This window comes from Aureobasidium melanogenum, assembly GCF_000721775.1.
Source record: "Aureobasidium melanogenum CBS 110374 unplaced genomic scaffold scaffold_8, whole genome shotgun sequence".
NCBI lineage: Eukaryota > Fungi > Ascomycota > Dothideomycetes > Dothideales > Saccotheciaceae > Aureobasidium > Aureobasidium melanogenum.
In genome coordinates, this window is record NW_024470060.1 from 455,312 (window position 1) to 476,690 (window position 21,379).

General features: G+C 51.1%; 10 protein-coding genes across 10 annotated transcripts; 3 read left to right on the plus strand and 7 right to left on the minus strand.

The window, feature by feature from the left end:
• Positions 1–450: 450 nt before the first annotated feature.
• Positions 451–1,307, minus strand: M437DRAFT_83890 (thiamine pyrophosphokinase; the record flags this gene model as incomplete). Its single annotated transcript, XM_041028011.1, has 2 exons — positions 451–1,002; positions 1,068–1,307. The coding sequence occupies 2 exons, from the start codon at positions 1,305–1,307 to the stop codon at positions 451–453; spliced, it is 792 nt and encodes a 263-aa protein (XP_040880534.1).
• A 323-nt stretch (positions 1,308–1,630) lies between these two features.
• On the plus strand, positions 1,631–2,261 carry M437DRAFT_15853 (mitochondrial intermembrane space import and assembly protein 40; the record flags this gene model as incomplete). The annotated part of the gene is made up of 3 exons (XM_041018831.1): positions 1,631–1,766; positions 1,819–1,913; positions 2,016–2,261. Coding segments are annotated over 3 exons (477 nt in total), but the record flags the coding sequence as incomplete, so codon positions are not given.
• Positions 2,262–3,352: 1,091 nt separating this feature from the next.
• Positions 3,353–3,953, plus strand: M437DRAFT_47002 (uncharacterized protein; the record flags this gene model as incomplete). The annotated part of the gene is made up of 2 exons (XM_041021359.1): positions 3,353–3,777; positions 3,920–3,953. Coding segments are annotated over 2 exons (459 nt in total), but the record flags the coding sequence as incomplete, so codon positions are not given.
• A 989-nt stretch (positions 3,954–4,942) lies between these two features.
• On the plus strand, positions 4,943–7,196 carry M437DRAFT_74764 (lipase; the record flags this gene model as incomplete). The annotated part of the gene is made up of 3 exons (XM_041026298.1): positions 4,943–4,949; positions 5,013–5,097; positions 5,153–7,196. The coding sequence occupies 3 exons, from the start codon at positions 4,943–4,945 to the stop codon at positions 7,194–7,196; spliced, it is 2,136 nt and encodes a 711-aa protein (XP_040880537.1).
• A 1,301-nt stretch (positions 7,197–8,497) lies between these two features.
• On the minus strand, positions 8,498–8,707 carry M437DRAFT_47062 (uncharacterized protein; the record flags this gene model as incomplete). The annotated part of the gene is made up of 1 exon (XM_041021376.1): positions 8,498–8,707. A coding segment is annotated over one exon (210 nt), but the record flags the coding sequence as incomplete, so codon positions are not given.
• Positions 8,708–9,002: 295 nt separating this feature from the next.
• M437DRAFT_46697 (uncharacterized protein) lies at positions 9,003–10,004 on the minus strand (the record flags this gene model as incomplete). Its single annotated transcript, XM_041021309.1, has 1 exon — positions 9,003–10,004. One exon carries the CDS (start codon positions 10,002–10,004, stop codon positions 9,003–9,005), a length of 1,002 nt encoding a protein of 333 aa, XP_040880539.1.
• Positions 10,005–11,705: 1,701 nt separating this feature from the next.
• Positions 11,706–11,870, minus strand: M437DRAFT_46999 (uncharacterized protein; the record flags this gene model as incomplete). The annotated part of the gene is made up of 1 exon (XM_041021358.1): positions 11,706–11,870. One exon carries the CDS (start codon positions 11,868–11,870, stop codon positions 11,706–11,708), a length of 165 nt encoding a protein of 54 aa, XP_040880540.1.
• A 3,055-nt stretch (positions 11,871–14,925) lies between these two features.
• M437DRAFT_46916 (uncharacterized protein) lies at positions 14,926–15,819 on the minus strand (the record flags this gene model as incomplete). Its single annotated transcript, XM_041021344.1, has 2 exons — positions 14,926–15,461; positions 15,513–15,819. 2 exons carry the CDS (start codon positions 15,817–15,819, stop codon positions 14,926–14,928), a joined length of 843 nt encoding a protein of 280 aa, XP_040880541.1.
• Positions 15,820–16,733: 914 nt separating this feature from the next.
• M437DRAFT_46606 (septin-7) lies at positions 16,734–18,141 on the minus strand (the record flags this gene model as incomplete). Its single annotated transcript, XM_041021297.1, has 3 exons — positions 16,734–17,372; positions 17,427–17,893; positions 17,952–18,141. The coding sequence occupies 3 exons, from the start codon at positions 18,139–18,141 to the stop codon at positions 16,734–16,736; spliced, it is 1,296 nt and encodes a 431-aa protein (XP_040880542.1).
• A 1,045-nt stretch (positions 18,142–19,186) lies between these two features.
• Positions 19,187–21,088, minus strand: M437DRAFT_47272 (uncharacterized protein; the record flags this gene model as incomplete). The annotated part of the gene is made up of 1 exon (XM_041021424.1): positions 19,187–21,088. One exon carries the CDS (start codon positions 21,086–21,088, stop codon positions 19,187–19,189), a length of 1,902 nt encoding a protein of 633 aa, XP_040880543.1.
• Positions 21,089–21,379: the final 291 nt, after the last annotated feature.

The following is a 21,379-nucleotide window of genomic DNA, read 5'->3' on the forward strand; positions in this document are numbered from 1 at the left end:
CATACAATTGCGACAATACCAACCGCTAATTGATGCAGTCTATTGTCAATCTTGTCGGACAGTCCTTTTTCGCCTGTTGGTCGCAACAAGAGGCCTCCTTGGCCATCCGAAAATCATCCTGGTCACTGGGTCAGTGCTTTCCCTCATTGCGCTCGAGCCCCGCCAGTAATCTGCACTTCGTCACGTCTCGCTCATATCCACCAAGCCACCAAGCCATTCATGGTGAACAGTGTTCGTCATGTGTTTTCAAATGCATCATGTGTGGGTTGTCTTTGGAGTTGTGTTTCCGACATCATGGCTGCCACGACGTGTGAAAGATGCCTTGCATGTCACTTTCACTTGTCCTGTCAATTGAGTACTTGGCTCCAACAAAGAACACCAACAGCTCGCTTGTGTCGCTCGTGTTATCATATATTGATGATGTTCTTTTCTATTTGGTCAACGGCATGGCTACCCTGCTACACTTTTTCTGCGTTCGACTGTGAAGAGCACTTCGGCATCAGTCGAGATAGTAATCTGATCTTCAACAATGTGATTACTGGTGCTGACTTGGCCACCCATCTGCGTATGCCAGTCTGTGACATCCCACTCTAGTCCATTTGTCGAGATATGCGCCGGGCCAAATATTGGTAGAATGCCAATGTTTGGTGTGATGACCCTCTCGCCCAAAGGTGTGTGGATAGTTGTTGTGCCAGGTGAGAGAGTGAAGGATATACTTGATTCCGAGAACAGCCAGAACCGAATGTTTGCATGTTGTTTCGAGTGCTGCTCGCGGTAGATCTCCGATAACAGGCCAATGCCCTGATCAAGTCGTCCTGCGATGGTTCCCAGGACAAGGAAGTTTCTTTGCCAGGGTTGCTCCCTCAACACTTGTTTGATGGCCTTTCCAAAATCTGTGCTGTACTGATCTGGATCTTCAGTGACTTCCACGTTGTGTTCCTTGTAATAGCTCTTGACATCTTCGCGGAGAGAATCGAGGTCACCATGGATGATATTTGGTAACTGGTACGTTCATCACAAATCAGATGGTGCTAGAGAAGCCAGAAAAAAGCCGCGAGTCCTCTTACATATCGGTCGAGCTGCGACGGATCATTTTGATTAAAAAGATCGTAGAGTTGATTAGCACCGCCATCAGCACATAGCCGATAGCTGGTGTGGTTCCATAAGCGACCTAGCACCTTTGTGTCTGCTATAGGCTGGTTCAATATGATCAGAGCCGGTTTGGATTGATCTTTGTCAAGATGGGTCAACTCGTTGCCATCCTTGATAAAGTCGGCAGGATGCGCATCCGGATGTGTATCTCCCATGTCGTTGTTGTTCGAGAAGAAAACTCGTGACTCGTGAGGTCGCACGACACAAGTAGGATTGTGCGATGGTAACCAGAATCATTGATAACCTGCTTTTGTGGCTGGAGCACAGCACACTAGCCACAAGGTTGCGCACGAACATCCGGCGACAGCGGCCGATGGGCTTTGGTTGGTGATGTTTCCATCATCTTCGCTGCGATAGCCACCACGCCCAGCTGTTCCAATTCTCTCTGTCCACGGTCTTTTCTGGTCCCAACACAGCTGCAATGTTTCGCCCGGTAGTCAGACGCGCCGCCGCGCAGGCCTCGCGCAGCAGCGCTCCGTCGCGGAGATTTCTTAGTACCGCACCTCCGCATGAGAAGTCACGAAGCTGGAAGAACTCGGCCGTGAGATGGACTTTGGCCGGTGCTCTGGTCTACTACTACAACACCAGCAATGTCTTTGCCGAGGAGCAATCCTGTAAGCGCATCTTGGTCTGAGTTGCGCAAGCATTGCGACTAACACCATCCAGTTGTCAGACACGCGCCACCGGAGACACAAATCGAGTCAGAGACGCTTCCCACTCTCGATGCAGTAACAGCGAAACGTCACGCCCTCCAGGCCCAAGTCAAGGCCGACGCAGAGGCCGATGCAAAGAAGGTTGCCGCCGCTACAACCGACGTCGTACACACTGTCCGCGAGGCTACCACAAATGCTCCTGTACCAGAGCCTGAAGATGGTGCTCTTGCTGGATCGCCTCAGGATCTGGAAGAGGAGGCTGGCCAACAGGGTGCTTTCAATGAGGAGACTGGCGAGATCAACTGGGACTGTCCATGCCTTGGTGGTATGGCTTACGGACCTTGCGGCGAGCAGTTCAGAGAGGCTTTCAGCTGCTTCGTCTACTCAAAGGAGGAGCCCAAGGGCATGGACTGCATTGACAAGTTCAAGTATGTCGATGCATCGGTGAATTGCAGCAATTGAGGCTAACATGGATATGTAGGAACATGCAGAACTGCTTCCGCGAGCACCCTGACGTGTACGGCGCAGAGCTCGAGGACGACGTCGAGGCCGAGGCAAGAGAGCAGGATGATGCTGCTGCTGCTGTTCAATCTAGCCAGCCCACTCAGCCTGAGGCCAACCCTGACGCCGAGAAGGTCGCTCACAGAGGAGCTGACCACCCCGAAGCTGTCCAAGGAAAGAGAGATCGTTCCAACGCTGCAACCGAGCAGGTCAAGCGTGATCACGATATCATGAGCGAGTCTGACAGCCTCGTCCCCAAGGCCGCACACGACGCTACTGGCCAGCAAAGCAAGGGCGACAAATAAGCCGATTTCGCAAAGATATAACTTGTACATTACGCATTGGGGCTTATAACTCTACCAAAAACAAGGCACAGCCAGAAGCCTAGAAAAGCGAGTGCATCACTACTCCTCTAGACATGTAATAGACGGCTAAATCTATCTGATATCCAACGTCTATTGATTGAGTGCAACTTTGAGCCGCAGAACGCGCGGGCCACGAGACTTGACGTAACTGTGCCAAGGCTCAAGCCTCTGCTGTAAGAAGAAGTTGCGTATCACCATTCGGTCCATCACATGTCATCTTTAGGTGGGATTAGCAAAAACCAATCACGATGAGCCTCGAGTTTCTCCAGCGACCAAACAGTGACGCATCTGCATCCGCAGCTCCTGTTCCTGATCCCGTTGCTTCTACACCAGAACCCACTCCTGCTCCTGTTGCTTCCACTCCAGAACCCCAAGTCAACACCACCACTGCTCCCATCCCCGTCTCAGAACCCGAACCCACTCCTGCTGCCACTACCCAAGAGTCGGTGACCGCACAAGAACCCAGCCCTTCTCAAGAGCCCGACATCGCTACCGAAGAGCCCGCACCTGCACCCGCACCCCCCGCTACCATGTCTTACGCATCTGTCGCCGCCAGTGGGCCCCAGCAGTCCGACGAGGAGGTATGTTGTTGCTACTTGATCTGTTCCTGTCGACCTCCCACTGACTTGTTCACAGAAGTGAGTTCTGGTCGCCCACGTGCCGACAGCAAGCCAATGCTAACAACCATCAAGGCGCGCACACGCTGTTCCCGAGATCCAGCACACCGACGACGAAGTTCACCAGCTCATCGACGTTGACAGCCCTCACATTTCATCTGTTCCCTCCGATTTCCAATCGCAAGAAGTCCAGACCGAGACCCAGGCTGAGCGTGAACGTCTTGAGGCTGAAGCTCGTGAGAAGGCCAAGGAGGCCGAGGAACTCAAGGAGAAGGCTAAGCAGAAGGCACAAAAGGCCGCTGAGAAGGCCAAGGCCAACAGCGATAACCCTGTCATCCTTGGTAACACCATTGCTGTTGTCGCTCTTGGTGGTCTCCTTGGTTTCGGTGCCTACAGAAAGTACACTGCCGGCGAGCTCACCTGGAAGGTCGCAGGAGCTTGGGCAGGTATCGTTGGTGTCTTCGCCCTTGGTGACTACTACGCCAGCAAGTGAGTGCAACCCCCATATCCTATCCATGGCGTTATTGCAGCATCACGAGGACCTTTTCTCCTCCAAGCATCGCCATATAAGAAAACTGGTCCCGCAAAGGGAACCAAGAAGCAGTAACACGTGCTGACTTATGCCTCTCAGATTCCTCTTCAAGAAGTACCCTCCCAAGAACTAAAAAGGTTACGGTGTTTCATTATTGTACCCCAAGCGTCCTCTCTCGGCTCTAGTTTCACCCATCTTTTTACTTTGGATGTTCTTTTGCGTTATGCTGGTCAAATGAATGCTCAGGCGCCGGAGGCTTGGATACGTGTATCATAAACGAATTTCTCAATCTCTTCTTCTATCCAAGTATTGCTTTGCAGTACGCCTAGATTGCAGTAGTTCGCTGGCCTTGTTCGTTTGACGACAACAGTATTCAATCACCGTTTCACCGTGATATCTGCCGATCGGTGGTTGATCTATAGTGGATCGTGCTGAGCTTCTCTCAGGACGAGATACCAGGAGCAACCCCAAGGGCTCGAAGTACATCACATGTGATTATCGGCTGCAAAATCTCATCTTTATCGTAGCTCGCTGCGCCGATCAACTAACACATGTGCCGACACGAGGACAAGATGTGTGGCTTGGACCAAGGCCGAAGCCTTGCAGTCCCTGCATCGATCGCACGACAAGTACAAAACTTCCATGAAGACACAATGTTACATACCTTACAGTGCGGTCATGTGCTCGCTATCAATGCACGAATATCACAATAAGGGGTTCGGCGGGGTGAAAGAACAAAGGATCCCCACATTCCGCAACGAACAGGTCTTCGGCATTTCGGGAATGCCAGGACGGGCGTCACTATCACATGTCAAATCAAGACGTTAGACCTCATGACATGGCAAATATCGAAGACTCTCAGCACAAGGCGCAAGCATGACTGCTCTTTCACGTGCAAAGTTCAGGTCGACCTATATCGTCTTCCGTCACCCCTGTGTAAACTCCTCTTTCTTGCAATTATTATGAAGACTTGATTCTAACCTTGTTTTCCTCCCTTTGTTTGAACCAACAACCGTCTTTCCCTCCTTGCTGATGCTAGATCCCACTTCATATTGAGCGTTTCGTTTGGTGGCCTTTCTGTACTGTTTTCTTTCTTTGCATGTCTGGTGAACATTGCGCATCATGATAGGTATGCCATCTCTGTCGCAAGTGCTCTCTGATGTACATGGGGTAGCTAAGTATTGATGTACAGATCATGTCTTGGGCAGGCCATCGGTCAGATTCCGCAAGTACCAAGTCTTTGCTGTCGTTTCCTTCTGGTCCTATTATCTCTACAAGTATGTGTTTGGTATGCAGCTTACACGACTTCATTGCTGACGTAGTCCATTGCAGGGGCAACCCACATGGTCCCCCATACCTTCGTCGCATCTCGAGACTCCTGTCCACACGTTTGACAGCCTGGCATACTGTTGTCTTGACTCTGATATATCTATACATCACGCGAAACTTCAGCAAGCTCGTAGGCCTCGAGTGCCCAGAACCGCTTGCAAACCTCTACACAAGATCATACTTCCGAGCGACATGGATCACAACAGCATTGGACGCAGGCTTCTGGACGGCCATGAATCTACGGCCTGTATGGTTGAAAGACCTGGCCAGTCTCGTCTTCTCGGTCTACTATCTCATCTGTGCCGAGCAAGCAGATGAAAAGGTGCGAAGAGTAAGAGCTGGCTTGACATTGGAACATCTGAGAGTCAGCTGGAACAAGCCAAACACACCATATATCAACTTCTTCGGCAAGTTGATGCGTCCTAAACTGATGCGCTATCCACCACGCGCTATCCGCATACCCAGACCCAGACAAAGCAGTTATGCCGAGCCCGTCCAAGCATGGCTCTACTTTGACGGTCCTATCAGTGATCTCAAGAATCACGACAAGATTGTGCTCGATATCCCAGGCGGCGGGTTTGTTGCAATGGATCCCAGAGCACACGACGACAAATTGCTTGCTTGGGGTGCAAGAACAGGCTTGCCTGTGCTAGCACTGGATTACAAGAAAGCTCCCGAATATCCTTATCCTTATGCTCTGAATGAGTGTTACGACACCTATCATACCCTGGTTGCGACCAAAGGACAATGTATAGGTCTTTCAGGAGAGACCATGCCCAAGATTGTCGTCAGTGGAGACAGCGCAGGCGGCAATCTTGCCGTAGGTCTAATTCTCATGATTCTGCAGTCTGGCAGCACTGCAACCCGCAGATGGCAAGGCGAAACATCTCTTCCTGTACCTGAGGGCGCTGTCCTCATCTATCCAGCTCTGGACATGAATATTGGCAACTGGATGACAGATGAACAAATGTCTTTGATCAAAGACCGCAAAATGCGAAAGACCAACAGAGGTGTTCTTAGCAGAAAGAGTGATGACTACAGAAAGCTAACACCAAATACTCCACACGGGTCTGAGGATGAAGACGAAGATGTCAGTCCGCCAAAGACGAAGCGCACGAATACTGCGGTTCAGCAGTTGACTGACAAGCCTATCGTCGCTTCTCCCACAGAGGCTCACACCAGTGCCGCTCACACCGTTGATGCTGCTTCCACTGCACCTGCTCCTCAGATGCTACGCACTCGGCTTGCCATGTCTTCTATGATATCTTACTTCAACGACCGCGTCTTAACGCCCGAAATGATGCGAGCTATGATCATCTTGTATATTGGTCCGCACTCACGGCCAGACTTCTCAACCGACTATCTTCTCTCACCACTACTCGCACCCGAACCGCTTCTCACCCGTTTCCCAAAGACGTATATGATGACTGGCGAGCGTGACCCTCTCGTCGACGATACCGTCATTTTCGCAGGCCGCTTAAGACAAGCCAAATTAGCCCACTGGAACAGCCGCAAAGAGCTAGGTCTCGTACGCGAACGAGATGTGTTCGTCGATACAGATCATGTCAATGTAGTCTTGATCCCTGGCATTTCTCACGGCTTCCTGCAATTCGCGGGTATATTCCCAGCAGGCTGGAAATATATTTCGCGATGCTCACGTTGGATGGCTGATCTTTTCCGTGAAGCTGATATGCGTGCTGAGTTGGACGGGGAAGAGACTGACTACTTTGGCAACGAAGCTGGATCGGGCTTGAAGAAGAGCAATGGCGTCAGACACCATCGCCGCGTGCCTACTGAATCTTCTGGCGATGAGGATAGACCACTTGAGATGAGTACATTGAACGGTGGTGTTCGCACAAGTCCTAAGAAAAAGGGAAGTCCCAGAGGTGGTGGTAGAGCTGTCAGAGGAGCCAGAAACGAGCGGCCGCGGAATGAAAGGATGAAGAGTCTGGTCAGCTTGGCCAGTGAGGATGATCTTCTTGGAAGGAGAATGAAGGGCTTGACAGGTAATCTGATGGGTGATGGAGGTGTACCTCAGACTCCGTAGTTTCTGTATCTCTAACCTAGCATTTCTACAATGCCAAATCCAAGCTAGCTGACATATATTCCTGAATATGCTGCAGTACTTTCCGTCTCTATGAGGGTTTATGCTTCACCGCCTTCTTCCTCTACTGCATCCGGCTGTTCTGTTGTTACTCCGTCATTTTGTGAGGTACCAGGCCAGACTTCTTCTTCTTCCTCTTCATTTTCAGAATGATGTACGGAGATCCACTCGCCATCGTCATCATCATTCCATTCCTCATCGACAGAATGCTCATCGTTCTCTTCTCTCTGAACGTACATCTGCAATCCCTCTTGGATCTCCTCTCTACTGGTCCACGTATCGTCATGGCCACCAATCAATCTCGATCTATCTTCACTACTGCTCACTCGTGCCATCTTGAGATAGTCGAGTGTCAAATCATTCTTGATCATCTGGAGGAAGTCCAAAACTTCGACACCATCGTCGTCGAGGTACATGATGCCAATGTGCTCGAGTTGAAGCACCCGTAAGGTCTTTGCTTGGCCGAGCAAGAACTCGGTCAAGACATCAAAGGGTGCATCGCAGAACGATATGCTGATTTCTCTGAAGCAACGTTTGTTGCCTTCAGGCGCTGAGTCGAGTGGGGGATTCAAAATGAAGCCGTGCCTTTCAAAATTGGCCCGGGGTTGTGTGAGCCAGACCAAATGTTCCACTGGTAATGTGCGAAACTCGTATCTTTGTCGTCTGGTATCAAAGATGTTTCTTGCTGTGTGGGCTGGTCTCTCTCCGGTTTCTGGGCACAAGGTTGTGATGGTGAGATCAAAGTCGGGGCTGAACTCGCCAGACCTGAGATACTGCTCTCGAAGAACCTGGAGGTCATCTTTATAGTGTTCCGCGCCTTCTTCCCTATGAACGTGAAATGCACTGACAGGTAGCTTGGCTTGGTGCGCGGCTTTGAGGACATACTCAACTGCGTGAGCGAAAGCCGGATACGAGTTATCGTGTATATCGTGGAGGTCCTCAGTTGAAGCATCTGGTCTGGCAGTACCATAAAACTTTTCATAGCCGTATCCATACCTTCTTGTACTGCGTCTGTTATCTTTTCCAAGATCGGAAGAATCCCAAGGTACATCGAAAACTCCTAGCATCGGTTGTACACCCAGCTTTTGCAAATTCTTCAGTGCTTGAATCACCAGTTCATTTCTCTCTTCCCACTGCTCGAATGTGTTTTTGAGTCTCGCTTCCCTTTGTTCGTCCGGGACTGCTGTGAGTTTTTCGGCATAGATAAAATTGGTCGCAAAATTCAGACGCCTGACGTATCGGCCCAGTGGATGTACACTGAGATCAAGCAATCCTTGTAAGCTATACGGAGACCAGATAAAAGAGAGATCCGTCAGGCATTTGTGTCCGAATTGATGGAGTGATAGTGCACTTGTATGGCGGCAGACAAGGCGTAGGTTCATGACATCGCGTCCTGAAACGTCGTCAAGAACAGCATTGAAGATTTCTGGTGGTAGTGATAACAACGAAGGCATTATTGTGGATCATTCACTGTCTGTCAAGGAGAGAGATTGATCATGGCAGCAAAATGCAAGAGGTGCAAGAGGAAAGAGCCGATGTCGTCCAAGTTACGAACATCACCCTGTCACTTCTTGGCATGCTATATATCATCTGCATGTATCACATCATTTTGGTCGAGCAAGTGCAAGAAAGAGGAAGGAAGAGTGGAGCACAACAAGTTCAAAACAAATGGGTATCTCAGAGGCTAACAAGAAGCAAAAACAAACAACAACAGCAATGTCAACCCTGCCATCACACCTTCCTTATTCTCTACCTCCTCCGCTTACTAGCCCTAGGCTTTGCAGCAGGAGCTTTCCTTTTACCCTTTGATTTTGAAGCTTTGGGCGCAGGAGTGCCACTGGCCATACTTTCCTGCTCGCTTTGGTCTTCCTCCTCACTCTCTTCTTCCTCCTCATCTTCGTCGTTGTCGTCGTCTGGGTCGACGCTATCGGCCACACGACTCGACCTTCTAGGATTTGGTGGTGCTTGTTTTCCCTTCGTCTTCGCAGATGCCGCTGCTTTCTTAGACGTCCGTGTGGATGGCGTCTGCTGTGCTTCTGACAGAGGAATCTCGAATGAAGGTGTGAAGCGTACAGGTGGGCTGTCTGGCCTCGAAACCAATTCTTCATGTGACGGCGGTGAACTTTCTCGACTTTGCTCGTCTTCTGAACCTGGAAAACGCGCGCGCCAGACTAGGCTGCCAAAGTCGTCGTCTGGGAGTTCGAATTCCGTGTCGTGCGTGTGTTCTGGCTCGTCCTCATCATCGCCTAATTCGTCCTTTTCGTCCTCTTCTTCATCTTCGTCTTCGGACGTGGACCAAGGCGCAGCGTTTGCGTCTTCGCGCTCGTCTAGCGCTTCTAGATCGTAGAGGTCGTTTAGCTTGGCCCAAATGCCAGGGATTCGTGTATGCGGTGCTTTGGGATGTATGTAGCCATTCGACAGCAAATGTTGATGCAGAGAAAGCAGGTGAAAGTGCTTGTGCATGCCCGTTGGCTTCCAGCGTATGAGACCTTTGAACAGGCCAATCTCCTCGTCGTCGGTCCATGGATCGGCCACTAAGGCAGCATTGGCAGCTTCCTCGTCATCCTCGTCCTCCTCCTCTTCTTCGTCTTGCTCTGCCGCTTGCTCAGAGGGTTTCGTAGTCGGAGTTTCGTCTGATGCCTTTGGTCGTCGGCGCTGTTCGATCTCGACTGCAACGGTCGTGTTTGAGCGAGAGGGTGTCGGTGCGGGACTCGACGTTTGTGACACGCGTGCCTTTCTCTTGGGCGCCATTTGATCTTGTTTGCGCGCCACAAAGATTGGATTGGCAAGAAAAGAAAGTCAGAAGGGGATCAATTGGAGATTCCTCTGCGAACGATGCGCCATTGGCGGCCGTGCAACTTTTGGCGGGCCGTTCCTGACCCGCAAGGGAGCTTGGACCCGTCGATTGTTGACGATCGCTTTACCGCTGACCAGCCATCTACGAATACTGCCTCGACCACTGAACCATGACGATGTTCCTTGATAGTCGAAGAAGCTTGTCCAGTTCAGCGTGTGTAGGCCTCTCCAAGGGCCCGAAGTGACGGTCATGTCGGTCGAGCCTCGATACCAGTCTCCTCGTGATGATGGAGCCTAGTGGTTCGATATGTCTACCACATCTCAAAGCACGTATAGATGACAGGCTATAGCCGACAGCGGCGGCCGATCGCTCGACTGCACTCTAGCTTCTGGCCATCACAGCAGAACAGGAAGGTCAATAACAAAAGTTTATCCTTCGATTCTTCTATGCTTTATTTGAGTTTGCTAGCCACATATGCAATACCACCCTCTCCCTTGCACCGAACCCTTTTCCTCATGTCACCATCGACCTGGTTTCCTGCTAGTCCCAATGTTTCGTCTCGCGGTAGCACATGGTTGACCCAAGTGGGCATTCCTATGCAGAGATGCACGTCTGTTCTGCATGGCGGTTGGTTTAGTCTGGTAGCTTCTTGTAGACCGACCGATCAGAGTGGACTTGAAGTTGGAGTTCTACTTGTACTGATGGTTGTCGTGCCTTAGCTAAGCGATACGCGGACCACTATCTTAGATTATTCTCGAAGCCATGCATCGATACGAGGATATCGTGAGAATCATCAATTCTTTATGCCTTGCGGCAGCTATCTGGAGGTAGAAGAGATACAAGGTAGATGATCCACCGATCGTGAGCCTGCAGAAACATCAAGGAGAGGGATATAAGAAAATGGAAGGTGTAAAGAAAAGGATCGTTCGTCCAAGATGTACGCCAGCGAGATCCTTGCGGAAGATTTGTAACCCATTTCGCCATATCCCCATTCCCATTGTTCTAATACAGCCGTGAGGCATTCGTGAGAGACAATCTTTTTCAAACACCAAGGCAATCGCTTGTCAAAAAAATTCTCATGCCAGTTCCTGTTTTGTGAATTGACGAAGTGGAAACTCCTCGCTCGACGCCAGATAACCCGATACCCAGTGATAGAATAGCCCAGACTGTGGAAAAGATGTACGGGAGAAGACACAAAGGGAGACCGTTAAGATAGGAAGATCGAAGTGAAGCGATGCCGATGCCTCGCCGGCCAGTTGAGAATGCTCCAGAGCTAGTGATGTCTGTGTAGGTGATATGTGAAGCAAGTTATTATCGGTGCAGTGCGTCATACGTTATCGTGGCAGCTCGTCGTCGGTTGATCGCGCCAGAGTCATCGTGACCCGAGTGCTCGGGAGAGAGATTGTGGCCAAGCCAATTAGATGAGATGGATTGATGGTGGGGAAACATGCATGTCGGTGGATGCAGGCGATTGATCTGCATCAAGGGGGACATCGGTACGCATGTACAGAAGACTATTCCAATTCAGGTCAGTCCAATGAGATGTGAGACGACTCAGCATTTGCGAGACCGAGGGATTGGTAGTGGTATGGATCATGGAGAAAGTGGATGGCCTTGTACGTACCCTGGTCGATATATTCGCTTCTCTTCGGGTCTTATGCTTTGCGTGTGCAGGGTTCACATCTCTTGACCTTGCACTTCGTGCACTCGTAGATGAACCAATGCGGGCCAGAATGACACAGGCTGCAATTCCAGACAATGAGCGTTGTGTCTGATTTGATGACTCTGAAGCGGTGCTCGCAAGAACCAGAGATTGCCATTGTGCTATGTGTGCCTGGTCAGTTCAATTGATCAATGACGGTGTGGCGGGGTAATTCTACCTTGCTTGTATGAAAAGAGGAGATTCAATCGACTATTGCAAAAGTTGGAATATGTGGTGAAGAGCGAGCGTTGTTGCCAGAATTATTGAAGTGAGAGAGCGAGAGACTGATGAGGTATGGCCGACTAGCAGCGATGATACAAGGCAGGCACGAGTGCTCGAGAGAGTTGGGGAGGAAGGTGATGATGGAATATCTACTTGAGTGGTCAAAGTAAAAGATATATATAACAATCAAACCAAAACAATGCAGGCTAGATTTGCTACCAATGCAGCAGGCCCGGCAGCAGCAAGATACAGAAGTAGAAGGGCAGAAGATCTTCGTTCTGGGGAGGCGTTGTTGGATCAGCCAGAAAAAACGTTCGCGCTGCAAGCAAAGCTGAGACCTACGTCCACATCCCACAAGAAATGATGGCGTCTGGAGATGAGAATGAACGGCTAGCAGTGGAGGGGCGAGAAGCCAGAGTCAAAGAGGCTCTTGCGCCATGCGCACTTGCTCGAACAGGCAGCCAGCCCAAGACCGGAATGGGCTGAGGCGTGTGCAAATGTAGCGGAGAGAGCAGCAAGCCTATGTCGTACTGTTGCATGCGCCGCCATTCCGTATCTTGGGCGCCGGAGCTGCTGCTCTGTTCATGTCACGACCCACCTTGGAGAGGGGTGAGCTCGAGGGGGATGAAGGCCCGAGTCTATCCAAGAAACACGGCAAGGGTACCCGTGTGGTACCTGGCACCATCATTCTTGATCATCCTCCCTCACTGCCAGCTGCTCTTGCGAAAGTTGCTTCCTCAAACTTCCACATGACATGATTCATCCAAGTCCACGGCTTCGGATGTGGGTAATCAAACTCCAGACTTTATCAATTGAAAAGACGTCGCACGGATCGAGCGGGCCCATGCTGTATGCAGAGAAGGGCCGGTAGATTCTACTGCAGAACGTCGTCTGGTGCTGGCGCGCGTCGACTTCCCGGCTGATAGTGGTACTCAATCAAGACACCATGTTTTCCATTCCCGTAGGTGGGGGCTGCAATTGGCGTAGCGGAATGGTCGTGCCGGACATGCATGAGATCTAGCAGGGAATACTTGCAGCTTGCATCAGTCATCGCACGTCTGCCCGGTCGACATTTCGGGGACTTTCTCCTTGCACAACTCTGTGAACTTTCCTCTTTCTGCATGGCACCGAAATTCCAGGGGAACACATAGATCTGCAAGCGGCGGGACGATCTGTGAGACAAGATCTGTGGTATGAATTCGGTCAAAGATGACCTCAAAACTTCTTCTTTTCCCCTTCATCCAACGTCTGGCACTCTCATGCTTCAATTGCACTTAAGAAGTATACTCACGTAGTTTGGGGCTGGTTGACATTGTCATCTCCTCGAATTGGCCAAGTCCAACCATGGCCTGTAGCTGCATATCTAGCACGTCGGGAGAAAACCTAGGGGGATGGTGCCGTGCCGTCTAGAAATCCATTTGCGTGATCCGAAGAAGCCTCGTGCATAAAGCCACGGCGCGTGGGTCCTCTCAAAGACGTGATAGAAAGACACCAGCAGAATGCTTGGAGTAGTGATGGTGGAGATAGTACTTTGCTCAGGGATCAGAAGCTTACAAAACATGAACCTGTCACTTTTGAGGAGTACATTCCTACATGACTCTTGACCACGATCTTTGAAATGAGAAGATATTGGCACGAACCCCTGCAGCCCCTCCTGTTCGAAACATGGCCCTGGTTATTGCTACCCAAAATCACTTTACCAGATCATCCACGATCTTGCGCCAGGTACGACACTGACAGTGTAGCATGCGACCTCTGTATGTGACAACCGGTTCCAGTCGTTCAGCAGTATCAACTGTAGCACAAGCAGCAGTATGCCATCACCCCTTTCCCACCAACCCGGTCGCAAGATATGTTTCTGTCATGCAGCCACACCTTATACCAATTCGCGTCACCGGAACATTTTATCCTGCTGCTGCCCATTCGACACCACTTGCTCCACATACGTGAACCCGGTCGCTGGAAGGCCAGGCATGCGGCTTGTCTCGATCTTGATCTGACAGATCCCGTCTCTTTTAAAGTGCCAAACATCTGCGTACACATACCTTGCCACTCGCATATCTACCGTCTCGCAGCATGCTGCATAGCGTTGCACCAGACGAGAAGAGATGAGACTGCGTGGAGCCTCAGGCTTGTGCGTGTGCGGGACTGGGCACCTGGTCAATTAGCTTGTCATTCCATAAACCATGTCTGCTCATTCTCTTGTGTTGCAGTAAGATTGCCTCTCCGTAGAGTGTTCAGAAAAGAGTTTCTACACGCCGCATGGGCGCTAAGTAGCATTCCACAAGATCTGAGTCCTCATTGTAGTCTGCACAACAGGGTCGGATGTTTGTGCAACTATTCATCTTGGCGAATGGAATGCTTATGCCAAACTCGGCCGAGTTTGGACTGGAACTTCCGCTTCTTCTCGAACGGCGACTGATCTAAGGTACACATGGCGTGCGGATCTGTCAAGCCATCGACCAAGACCCAGGACGAGATCAGACCACTGCAGGAACAGCCATGGAGCAAGTGCCACTTTGTGCAACCGAGTATTGTTACGCTGGCTGCGCTGTGTCTTGGAAGCGTTTGAAGGACTCTTCGAGCAAAACACTTTTCGAAAAACTTTGCAGGTCAAGAAGCGAGGCGCCGGTGTTGCGGGTCGAGATAATCACTTTGGATCAATTCAGAGAGGGTGTATAGAGATAATGTCATAGGCGTTAGGAATGAAAAATCAGGTATCGCTGTCTGTACTAATCATGAACAAAGGTCAGTCTTCTCAACCTCCGATATCCTCCAAGCAGCTTGCTGACATAGCTGCGCAACTTCTTCTCTCCTCTATCAACTTTTTGTTCTCATCAAGAGCATCGTTATGTGCATACTTCTTTCAGCCAGTCTGGCTGTGATATCACATAGGTCTGACCTCAGTCCACCAGTCTCGATTGCGGATCAGAATTGGGCGCGCGAGAAGTTTACTGGGTCTTCTTGGGGACGCCCTGCTGCTGGGCACCAGCGTAGCGGTTAATGTCGGTCAGGTCAGCAGCCTGCTTGATACCGTTCTTGAGACCGTCCCAAGCCTGTCTGACGGCAGGAGGCATGTCCTGGCGGTTGGCGATAGTGTCACCACGAGCGGCCAGCTGGTTGACGGCCGATTGGACGAAGGTGCTCTGGTGGAAGCGAGCTCTGAGGAAGACGGTGTAGATAACGATCAGGATCCATGAGCCCTTCTGGAAGAGGAGAGCAGAGAAAGCCAGGCGGAACCAGAGGGCAATCTCGAGGATAGCGACAAGAGTCATGGAGGAGTCGTAGTAGTTCTTGACGAAGTTGCCAATGGTGTCGGCAAGGGCGGATGACTTGGGCTTCTCACCAGCAGCGGCAGCAGGCTGGGGCTGAATGGTGGGAAGAAGGTTGGATCTGGTGTAAGTTGCGACGTGGAAAACGGAGTAAACTGCGAAGGGCAGAATAGCAAGAGGAATCTGGCGGGACCAGAGCCAGATCAAAGCCATGACTGTACAAGTTAGCACTGAGCTCGAAGCCTAAAAGCAGTTCGAAGGCTTACCCAAGTATTGAACGTTCTCGTCACCAATAATCTGGAAAGCACCACCCTGAGCCTTTCCAGCACGAGCACGAGCACGGAAGCTCTTAAAGACGACAATGCCGTATGTGGCAGCAGCAGCAACGAAAGCGGTGCGGTACGAGAAGGTGGCCCACTTGGAGTTGGCGTGGAAGGTCATGTACGAAAGAGCGTAGCGGACCGAAGACAGCAGGAGGGTAACATGGCCAGCGAACCATGCGAACTGCAGTGTCTGCACAAGCTGGAGCATGCGCTCCTGGAGAGGAAGGTTTGCGGGAGGAGGGGGAGCCATTGTAGGAGAACTTGAGCAGATCGTGTCAGTATGGACGCGGAGGAGAATGCAGGAAAGAAGTCAGAGCAGAGGCAGCAGAATGACAGCTGTTGGCCCAGTGGGGTCGTCATGGCCAGCGCTCTGCCGTGGCTGGCGCGCACGAACTCACGCGAGCTTGCAAGCTGGGGAAAATGGACACCGAGAACGTCACTCACTCTGCTGATGCTGTTTGTGCAATTGGGGACGCTATCCTGGAATGAGTCTCGGAGGTGATAGGTGATGGCAGAGGTCAAGATAGATAGTTGTTTGCAAAGCAAAATTGGTTGCAGTCTGCTTATGGAAGTGAGAGAGAAGGAAGGTGCGACCTTTCAATCAGGGAAACCTCGAGTGACGACGTCACTTGTCCACGCACGCCGCCAGCTCCGCGCACCCCAGCCACTGCATATTATGCATCTTGATTCACGAGTCAAGGCAGATCTCGTCAGACATTTGTATCGTGAAAGGAGCCCTCGAATGGTTTTCAGGACGTGTAGCATTAACAAAAAGTCAGACCTATCTGCCTGTATACCAGATTGGCAGCTCATAGTACTTACTGTAGATAGCTGACTAGTTCATCATCGCTCCACACGCAAGGCGTAGTGTCAAACTGCAGGCACAAGGTTGTTGCAAGAATAACCATGCTGTTTGTCTTTTTCTCGCTTTTTTGCTGACTAAAGGTACAAGGTACTGAAAGCAATTAAGTAAATTGACATGGAGGAAAACGCATTGGGAAACAAACAAAAAGCGCTGAGGTATCACAACTTTGAACCCAACTTGTGCAAAGGCAGTCCAGCCCGCCCTTGCCTCGCTGCTCAGCAATCCATGGTGATAATGTAGATTAACCACAATAGTAGTCTTGACTTCTTCCGCATCCGCAATTGTCAATTGCGTCAGACTTAACCACGGATCGAGAAGCCCTTTCTCTTTCCCTTCTCTTCGACTGGTCGGCCTGTTTCGATACGACTCTTCTTCTCCTCGAGCTCGGCCTTCTGCTTGTCCAGCTGTTCCCTCATCTCGCGATGACGAGCGTACAGCTCCTCTTCACTCTGCTTGAGCTTCTGCTCCTTCTCTTGAACCTTTTGTTGGAAGACCATCTTCATCTCGCGCTCCATCTTCTCCAGCTTTTGCTCGTGCAGAGAGCGCTCTTCCTCTTGCTTGGCTGCCGGGTTGATCTCCTTGAAGACAGAAGGATCTTGCTGCATGCCCATCGACTCAAGCTTGTCGGAACGGTAGTTCTCGTAGAGCGTGTTGTTGGTGTGTTCCTTGAGCTCTTCCATGTGTGTTCGGATAAGCATCTGGCGGAGCTTGGCAAAGTCGCAGTGATCCTCGTTGTCGACCTCGATGATACCCCAGGGGTACTTGCGACCACGCACCTTACGGCCTTCGGGGGTGGTGACTTCGGTATTGGCACCAACAACGGCGAAGGGAACCTTTGACATGATCTCCTGGTTCTCGGCAATTGTCTCTTCGTCGTCGAGCTCGTAGCGAGGGCCTTCGAAAATCTGGATACCCTGGTGCTTGATGTCTGAGAGAATCTGGAGTGCGTGTCAGCTTGCAGTTTAGCAGGACTTGAGTTACAATGTGCTCACTCTTTGTTTGAAGGAGACGATTTCCTCATCCGTGAGTGTATCGGCCTTGGCAATGACCGGGATGAGGTTGACCTTGGTGTGCAGTCTACGCATGACCTCGATGTCGAGAGGCTTGAGCGAGTGACCAGTGGGCTGAATGAAGTACACACAGGCATGGATGCGGTTGTCGACAATGTTCATGCGGTTGACCTTGTTCTCGGCATCAAGATAAGCATCGAAGCGCTGTTCGATGTTCTCGACAATGGGGCGCCAGGATTCGTTGTTGTTGACGAAGTCACCGAAGCCGGGAGTGTCGATAACATTCAATCTGAGACGGACGCCGTTCTCCTCAATGTCTGCGCTGATCGACTGGATGGCGACAGTGGTAGGGGCGAAGTCGAGGCTGGGTTGTTTCTGCTCCTTGGGTGGGTAGAGAGAGGTGTTGAACAGAGTGTTGACGAGAGTCGATTTTCCGAGACCAGATTCACCTGTGTATTGATGTCAGAAGCCGCACGTATGCACGATGGCGCTTGTGGTGGAACGTACCAACAACCATGACATTGAAGCTGAATCCTTTTCTGACACTCTTGCGGTGCCATTGGTTTGGCAGGTTGGCAAATCCAACAAAACCAGTCAACTTCCTGCGCACGATGTTCTTCATGTCACTTGCTGCAGCGGCGGCAGCCTTGGGGTCTCTGTGAGAGACAGTCTGGATTTGAGGTGAAATGGAACCCATCAGGGGAGAGGTAGGACTGTTGTCAGAAGGGATCTGGGGAGGGACTGGCGATGCGCGGACCGGTGGAGGAGTGGGAGAGACGCCATTGGAAGCTGTGTCGACGAGCTTTGTATCAGCATCATTCACAAATGAGTTGTTGGCATCGACGAATGCATCGGCGTCGACAGGCTCTGCCTGGGCAAGCGATGCGCCCTCTTCGGTGGCGCTCATGGCGACAGTGCGAGAAGTGATGCTGCTTGAGATGCAAGAGGCAACGGGGGATGATGAATTGGGAGAGTTGGCTTACCCATGGCGGGTGGATTTCGAGTTAATGCGAGGTCGGACGTGCCTTCTTCTGTTGGCACACGTGTCAGCATATGCACTTGTAAACCTTCGTTTGTGTGCTGAGCAAGTTTGCGGCGGCAAGAGCATCTGCTGTCGTGGTTGCCCGACAGTCGGCACTACTGCCATTGGCATCCGCAAACGCGCCCCAACGGATCTACACACCTTCCAATTGTACAAGATGATATTTGGGAAATGGTCCGAGAAGCGATAGACGAGGGTGAGAGTCACGGCAGTATCAACGCTACAAGATGGAGGTCGAATTGTGGAGTGGAGGAAAGGGACAGCCAGCCTATAGCAGCCAAACCGCCGCGGCTTTAAAGGGGTCTGTGGGCGCGTGCATGAAAGCGCTGATCCTACATGCTTCTCACGACCTCTCTATCTCATGGTATCACTATCATCAAACACCTTCAAGGGCGTCGGTTTCGACCTCTTACCATTTCTTTCCTTGTTTGTTTATCGAGCATGAGGAAGCGGACCCATTCTTTTTGCCAGGGCAGCTTTCACAGTCAACACACTGTTTATCCGAATCAGGAAAGGCGTCATGCCGGCATGGAAGCAGCCAGGACATCCATCCTTGACACATCTCGAACTTAATTTTCATGCAACCAAGTCGATTGTCCCGCACCAAGACGACTTCAACCGTAGCTGTGTCAATTCTCTTGCTAAGGTACATATCCAAAACTCCCGACGCCACGCTAAGTTCAGATCCCATCATCTTTCTTTACCCCAGATTCGTGAGCACTGCATTAAGCTGCGTCTTGTCGTACTTGACATACTTGCCTTTGCCCTTGTCGATCTCGTGATACCTGTCCCAATGACGACCGTAGAGAGGCTCGATAAGTCTCTGGACATCCCTTGCGAGTGCAACCTTGACCTCCTTTTCCATCTTGTAGGTCTTGTGTTTGGCAACCATCTCATCAAATGATGCATTGAATGCACGGAACTTTTCCTTCATGGCGTCCTTCTCCTTTGATGATAAAGCCTTGACAAATGCTGCTGAATCGACTGCAGTTCCTGTACTGGGAGGGCGAGGGCCGCGATTGGTGTACTGCACATCGAGCAGATAAGCTGATACCTCGTTCCAGGTAGTCATGTAATGCTTAGTCGCCTTGACACGCCAGGCCTCGATCTTGGGCTGTGCAGGCTCCAGCAATGGACCAAGTTCAGAACTTCGGATCATGCGGTCTATAATGGCAATATTGTTTGCCAAGAAAACGCCTTGCACACCCTTGCTTTTTTGCAAAGCTTGTGAACGCGCTTCCAAGTTGGAGAGAAGAGTGTTTATGGTGTCCGCAGCGTAGTCTGCAAACAGCTTACGACCATCAGCGCCAACATCGAAAGTTTTGAGGGTAGGTATAGAGCTGCTTGATGATGCTGGTCCTGGCGCAGACCATCCACCCTTCCCGAGTGATGTCAAGATGGACGACAATGGTACGAGGAAACTGGTCATTGCCTGCAACCGAGTCATCATCTCCGAGGTTAGAGGAATTGCGGAGCCATCGGAAGGTAGCTGCATCATCTGCTGCACTCGGTTCCGCACATCTGTCAAAAGTGCCGAGAGTGATGACTTTGCAGTTTCTCGTATAGGCTTGAGAGCATCAGCTAATTCGACCTTCAGCTCTCCCGTTTTGCTATCAATCTCGAGAGCCGTATCTGACACAACTTCAATAATTTCATAAGCTAGGAAGCAGTCGCTCGTTATGTTGTCCTTGATATGTCGATCGAGATCTTTCAGGGTGTTGGCGAAGGCTTTCAGAGCACCCTGACAGGTCATCGACAATACTTGACCCCACTCCTCACGATCGAATATGGGGCAGATATTGTCGTATTCGGCAATGACCATGCCTTTGATGCCTGCGGCATACATGCCAATGGCATTGTCACCTTTCTTGTAGACCGTGGCCGTACTTGGATTCTGCTTTCGAGCAGTTGCCAGGCAGGCAGCGGCCATGTTTTGTAGACTCGCAGTGATGTATTGACCTCTTACTTCAGCATATACTTTTGCTGTGGGTGTGCCTCTCGAGTCGGCTTGGGCAAGTTCAGCGGCCGATGAAGATGCATGTGCATTGATGGTTCGCAAGTGCGCCGTCTTGTTGGAGGAGATACGAGGGAAGTCGATGTTCTTGGTGATAAAATGAAGTGGCTCGACCGGGGCTACTCCATCGCGAAGAGTGCTCTGGAAGACGTCTTCGAGTTGTCGGCTGCCGACGCTTAATAGACCGTTAAGCTCAGAGATGGCCTGCTGATTGGAGCGGAGATTGGACTGCTTCAGATCACCCAGAGCCTGGCGTGTACGATCGATGGATGCTATGTATTCGTTCAAGCCGACGCTCTGGGGGTTTGAGCGTAGAACCTGCTCTTCTCTATTGCGCATATCCAAGGGCTCGCGGATTCTGTCGATGGCCATGATAACGCGATCGATGTTGGCGTTGGTTGTCTGGAGTTTCTGTGTGTTTCCATAGATGGGTCCAATGGCCTCGTCGACTGTCTTTCCGCTGGTCTCGAGACGGCTCATGGAAGCTTGTATCTTCTTGGTCAAGCTCTTCATCTTGGACAGGTTCGCATAGAGCACCTCGACCTCGGCGCTCTCCTCAGCGAAGGCGGCCCTCTTCGGACCCGCCATGCTGGAGCCGTATGGATGAGATGTTGACTTTGGAGCTGACAAGGGATAGAAATATCAATGCATGCTGAAGACCCGGCGTGGATCCAAGCTTCGTGCAGGAGTAGCTAGCGATGTAAAGTAAACACTGGAAAGACGTTGGCAACAAGAGACGCGGCTCAGCACAGCTCTCCGACCAAGAGGACAGACAGAGTTGGTGCTCCGACCTGACTCGTGATCGTGGGGACCAGGTACCGAGGCACGTGTCACTCCGGCGTCAAGGATCGCGTGATGATGCGGATGCGTATTCCTGTT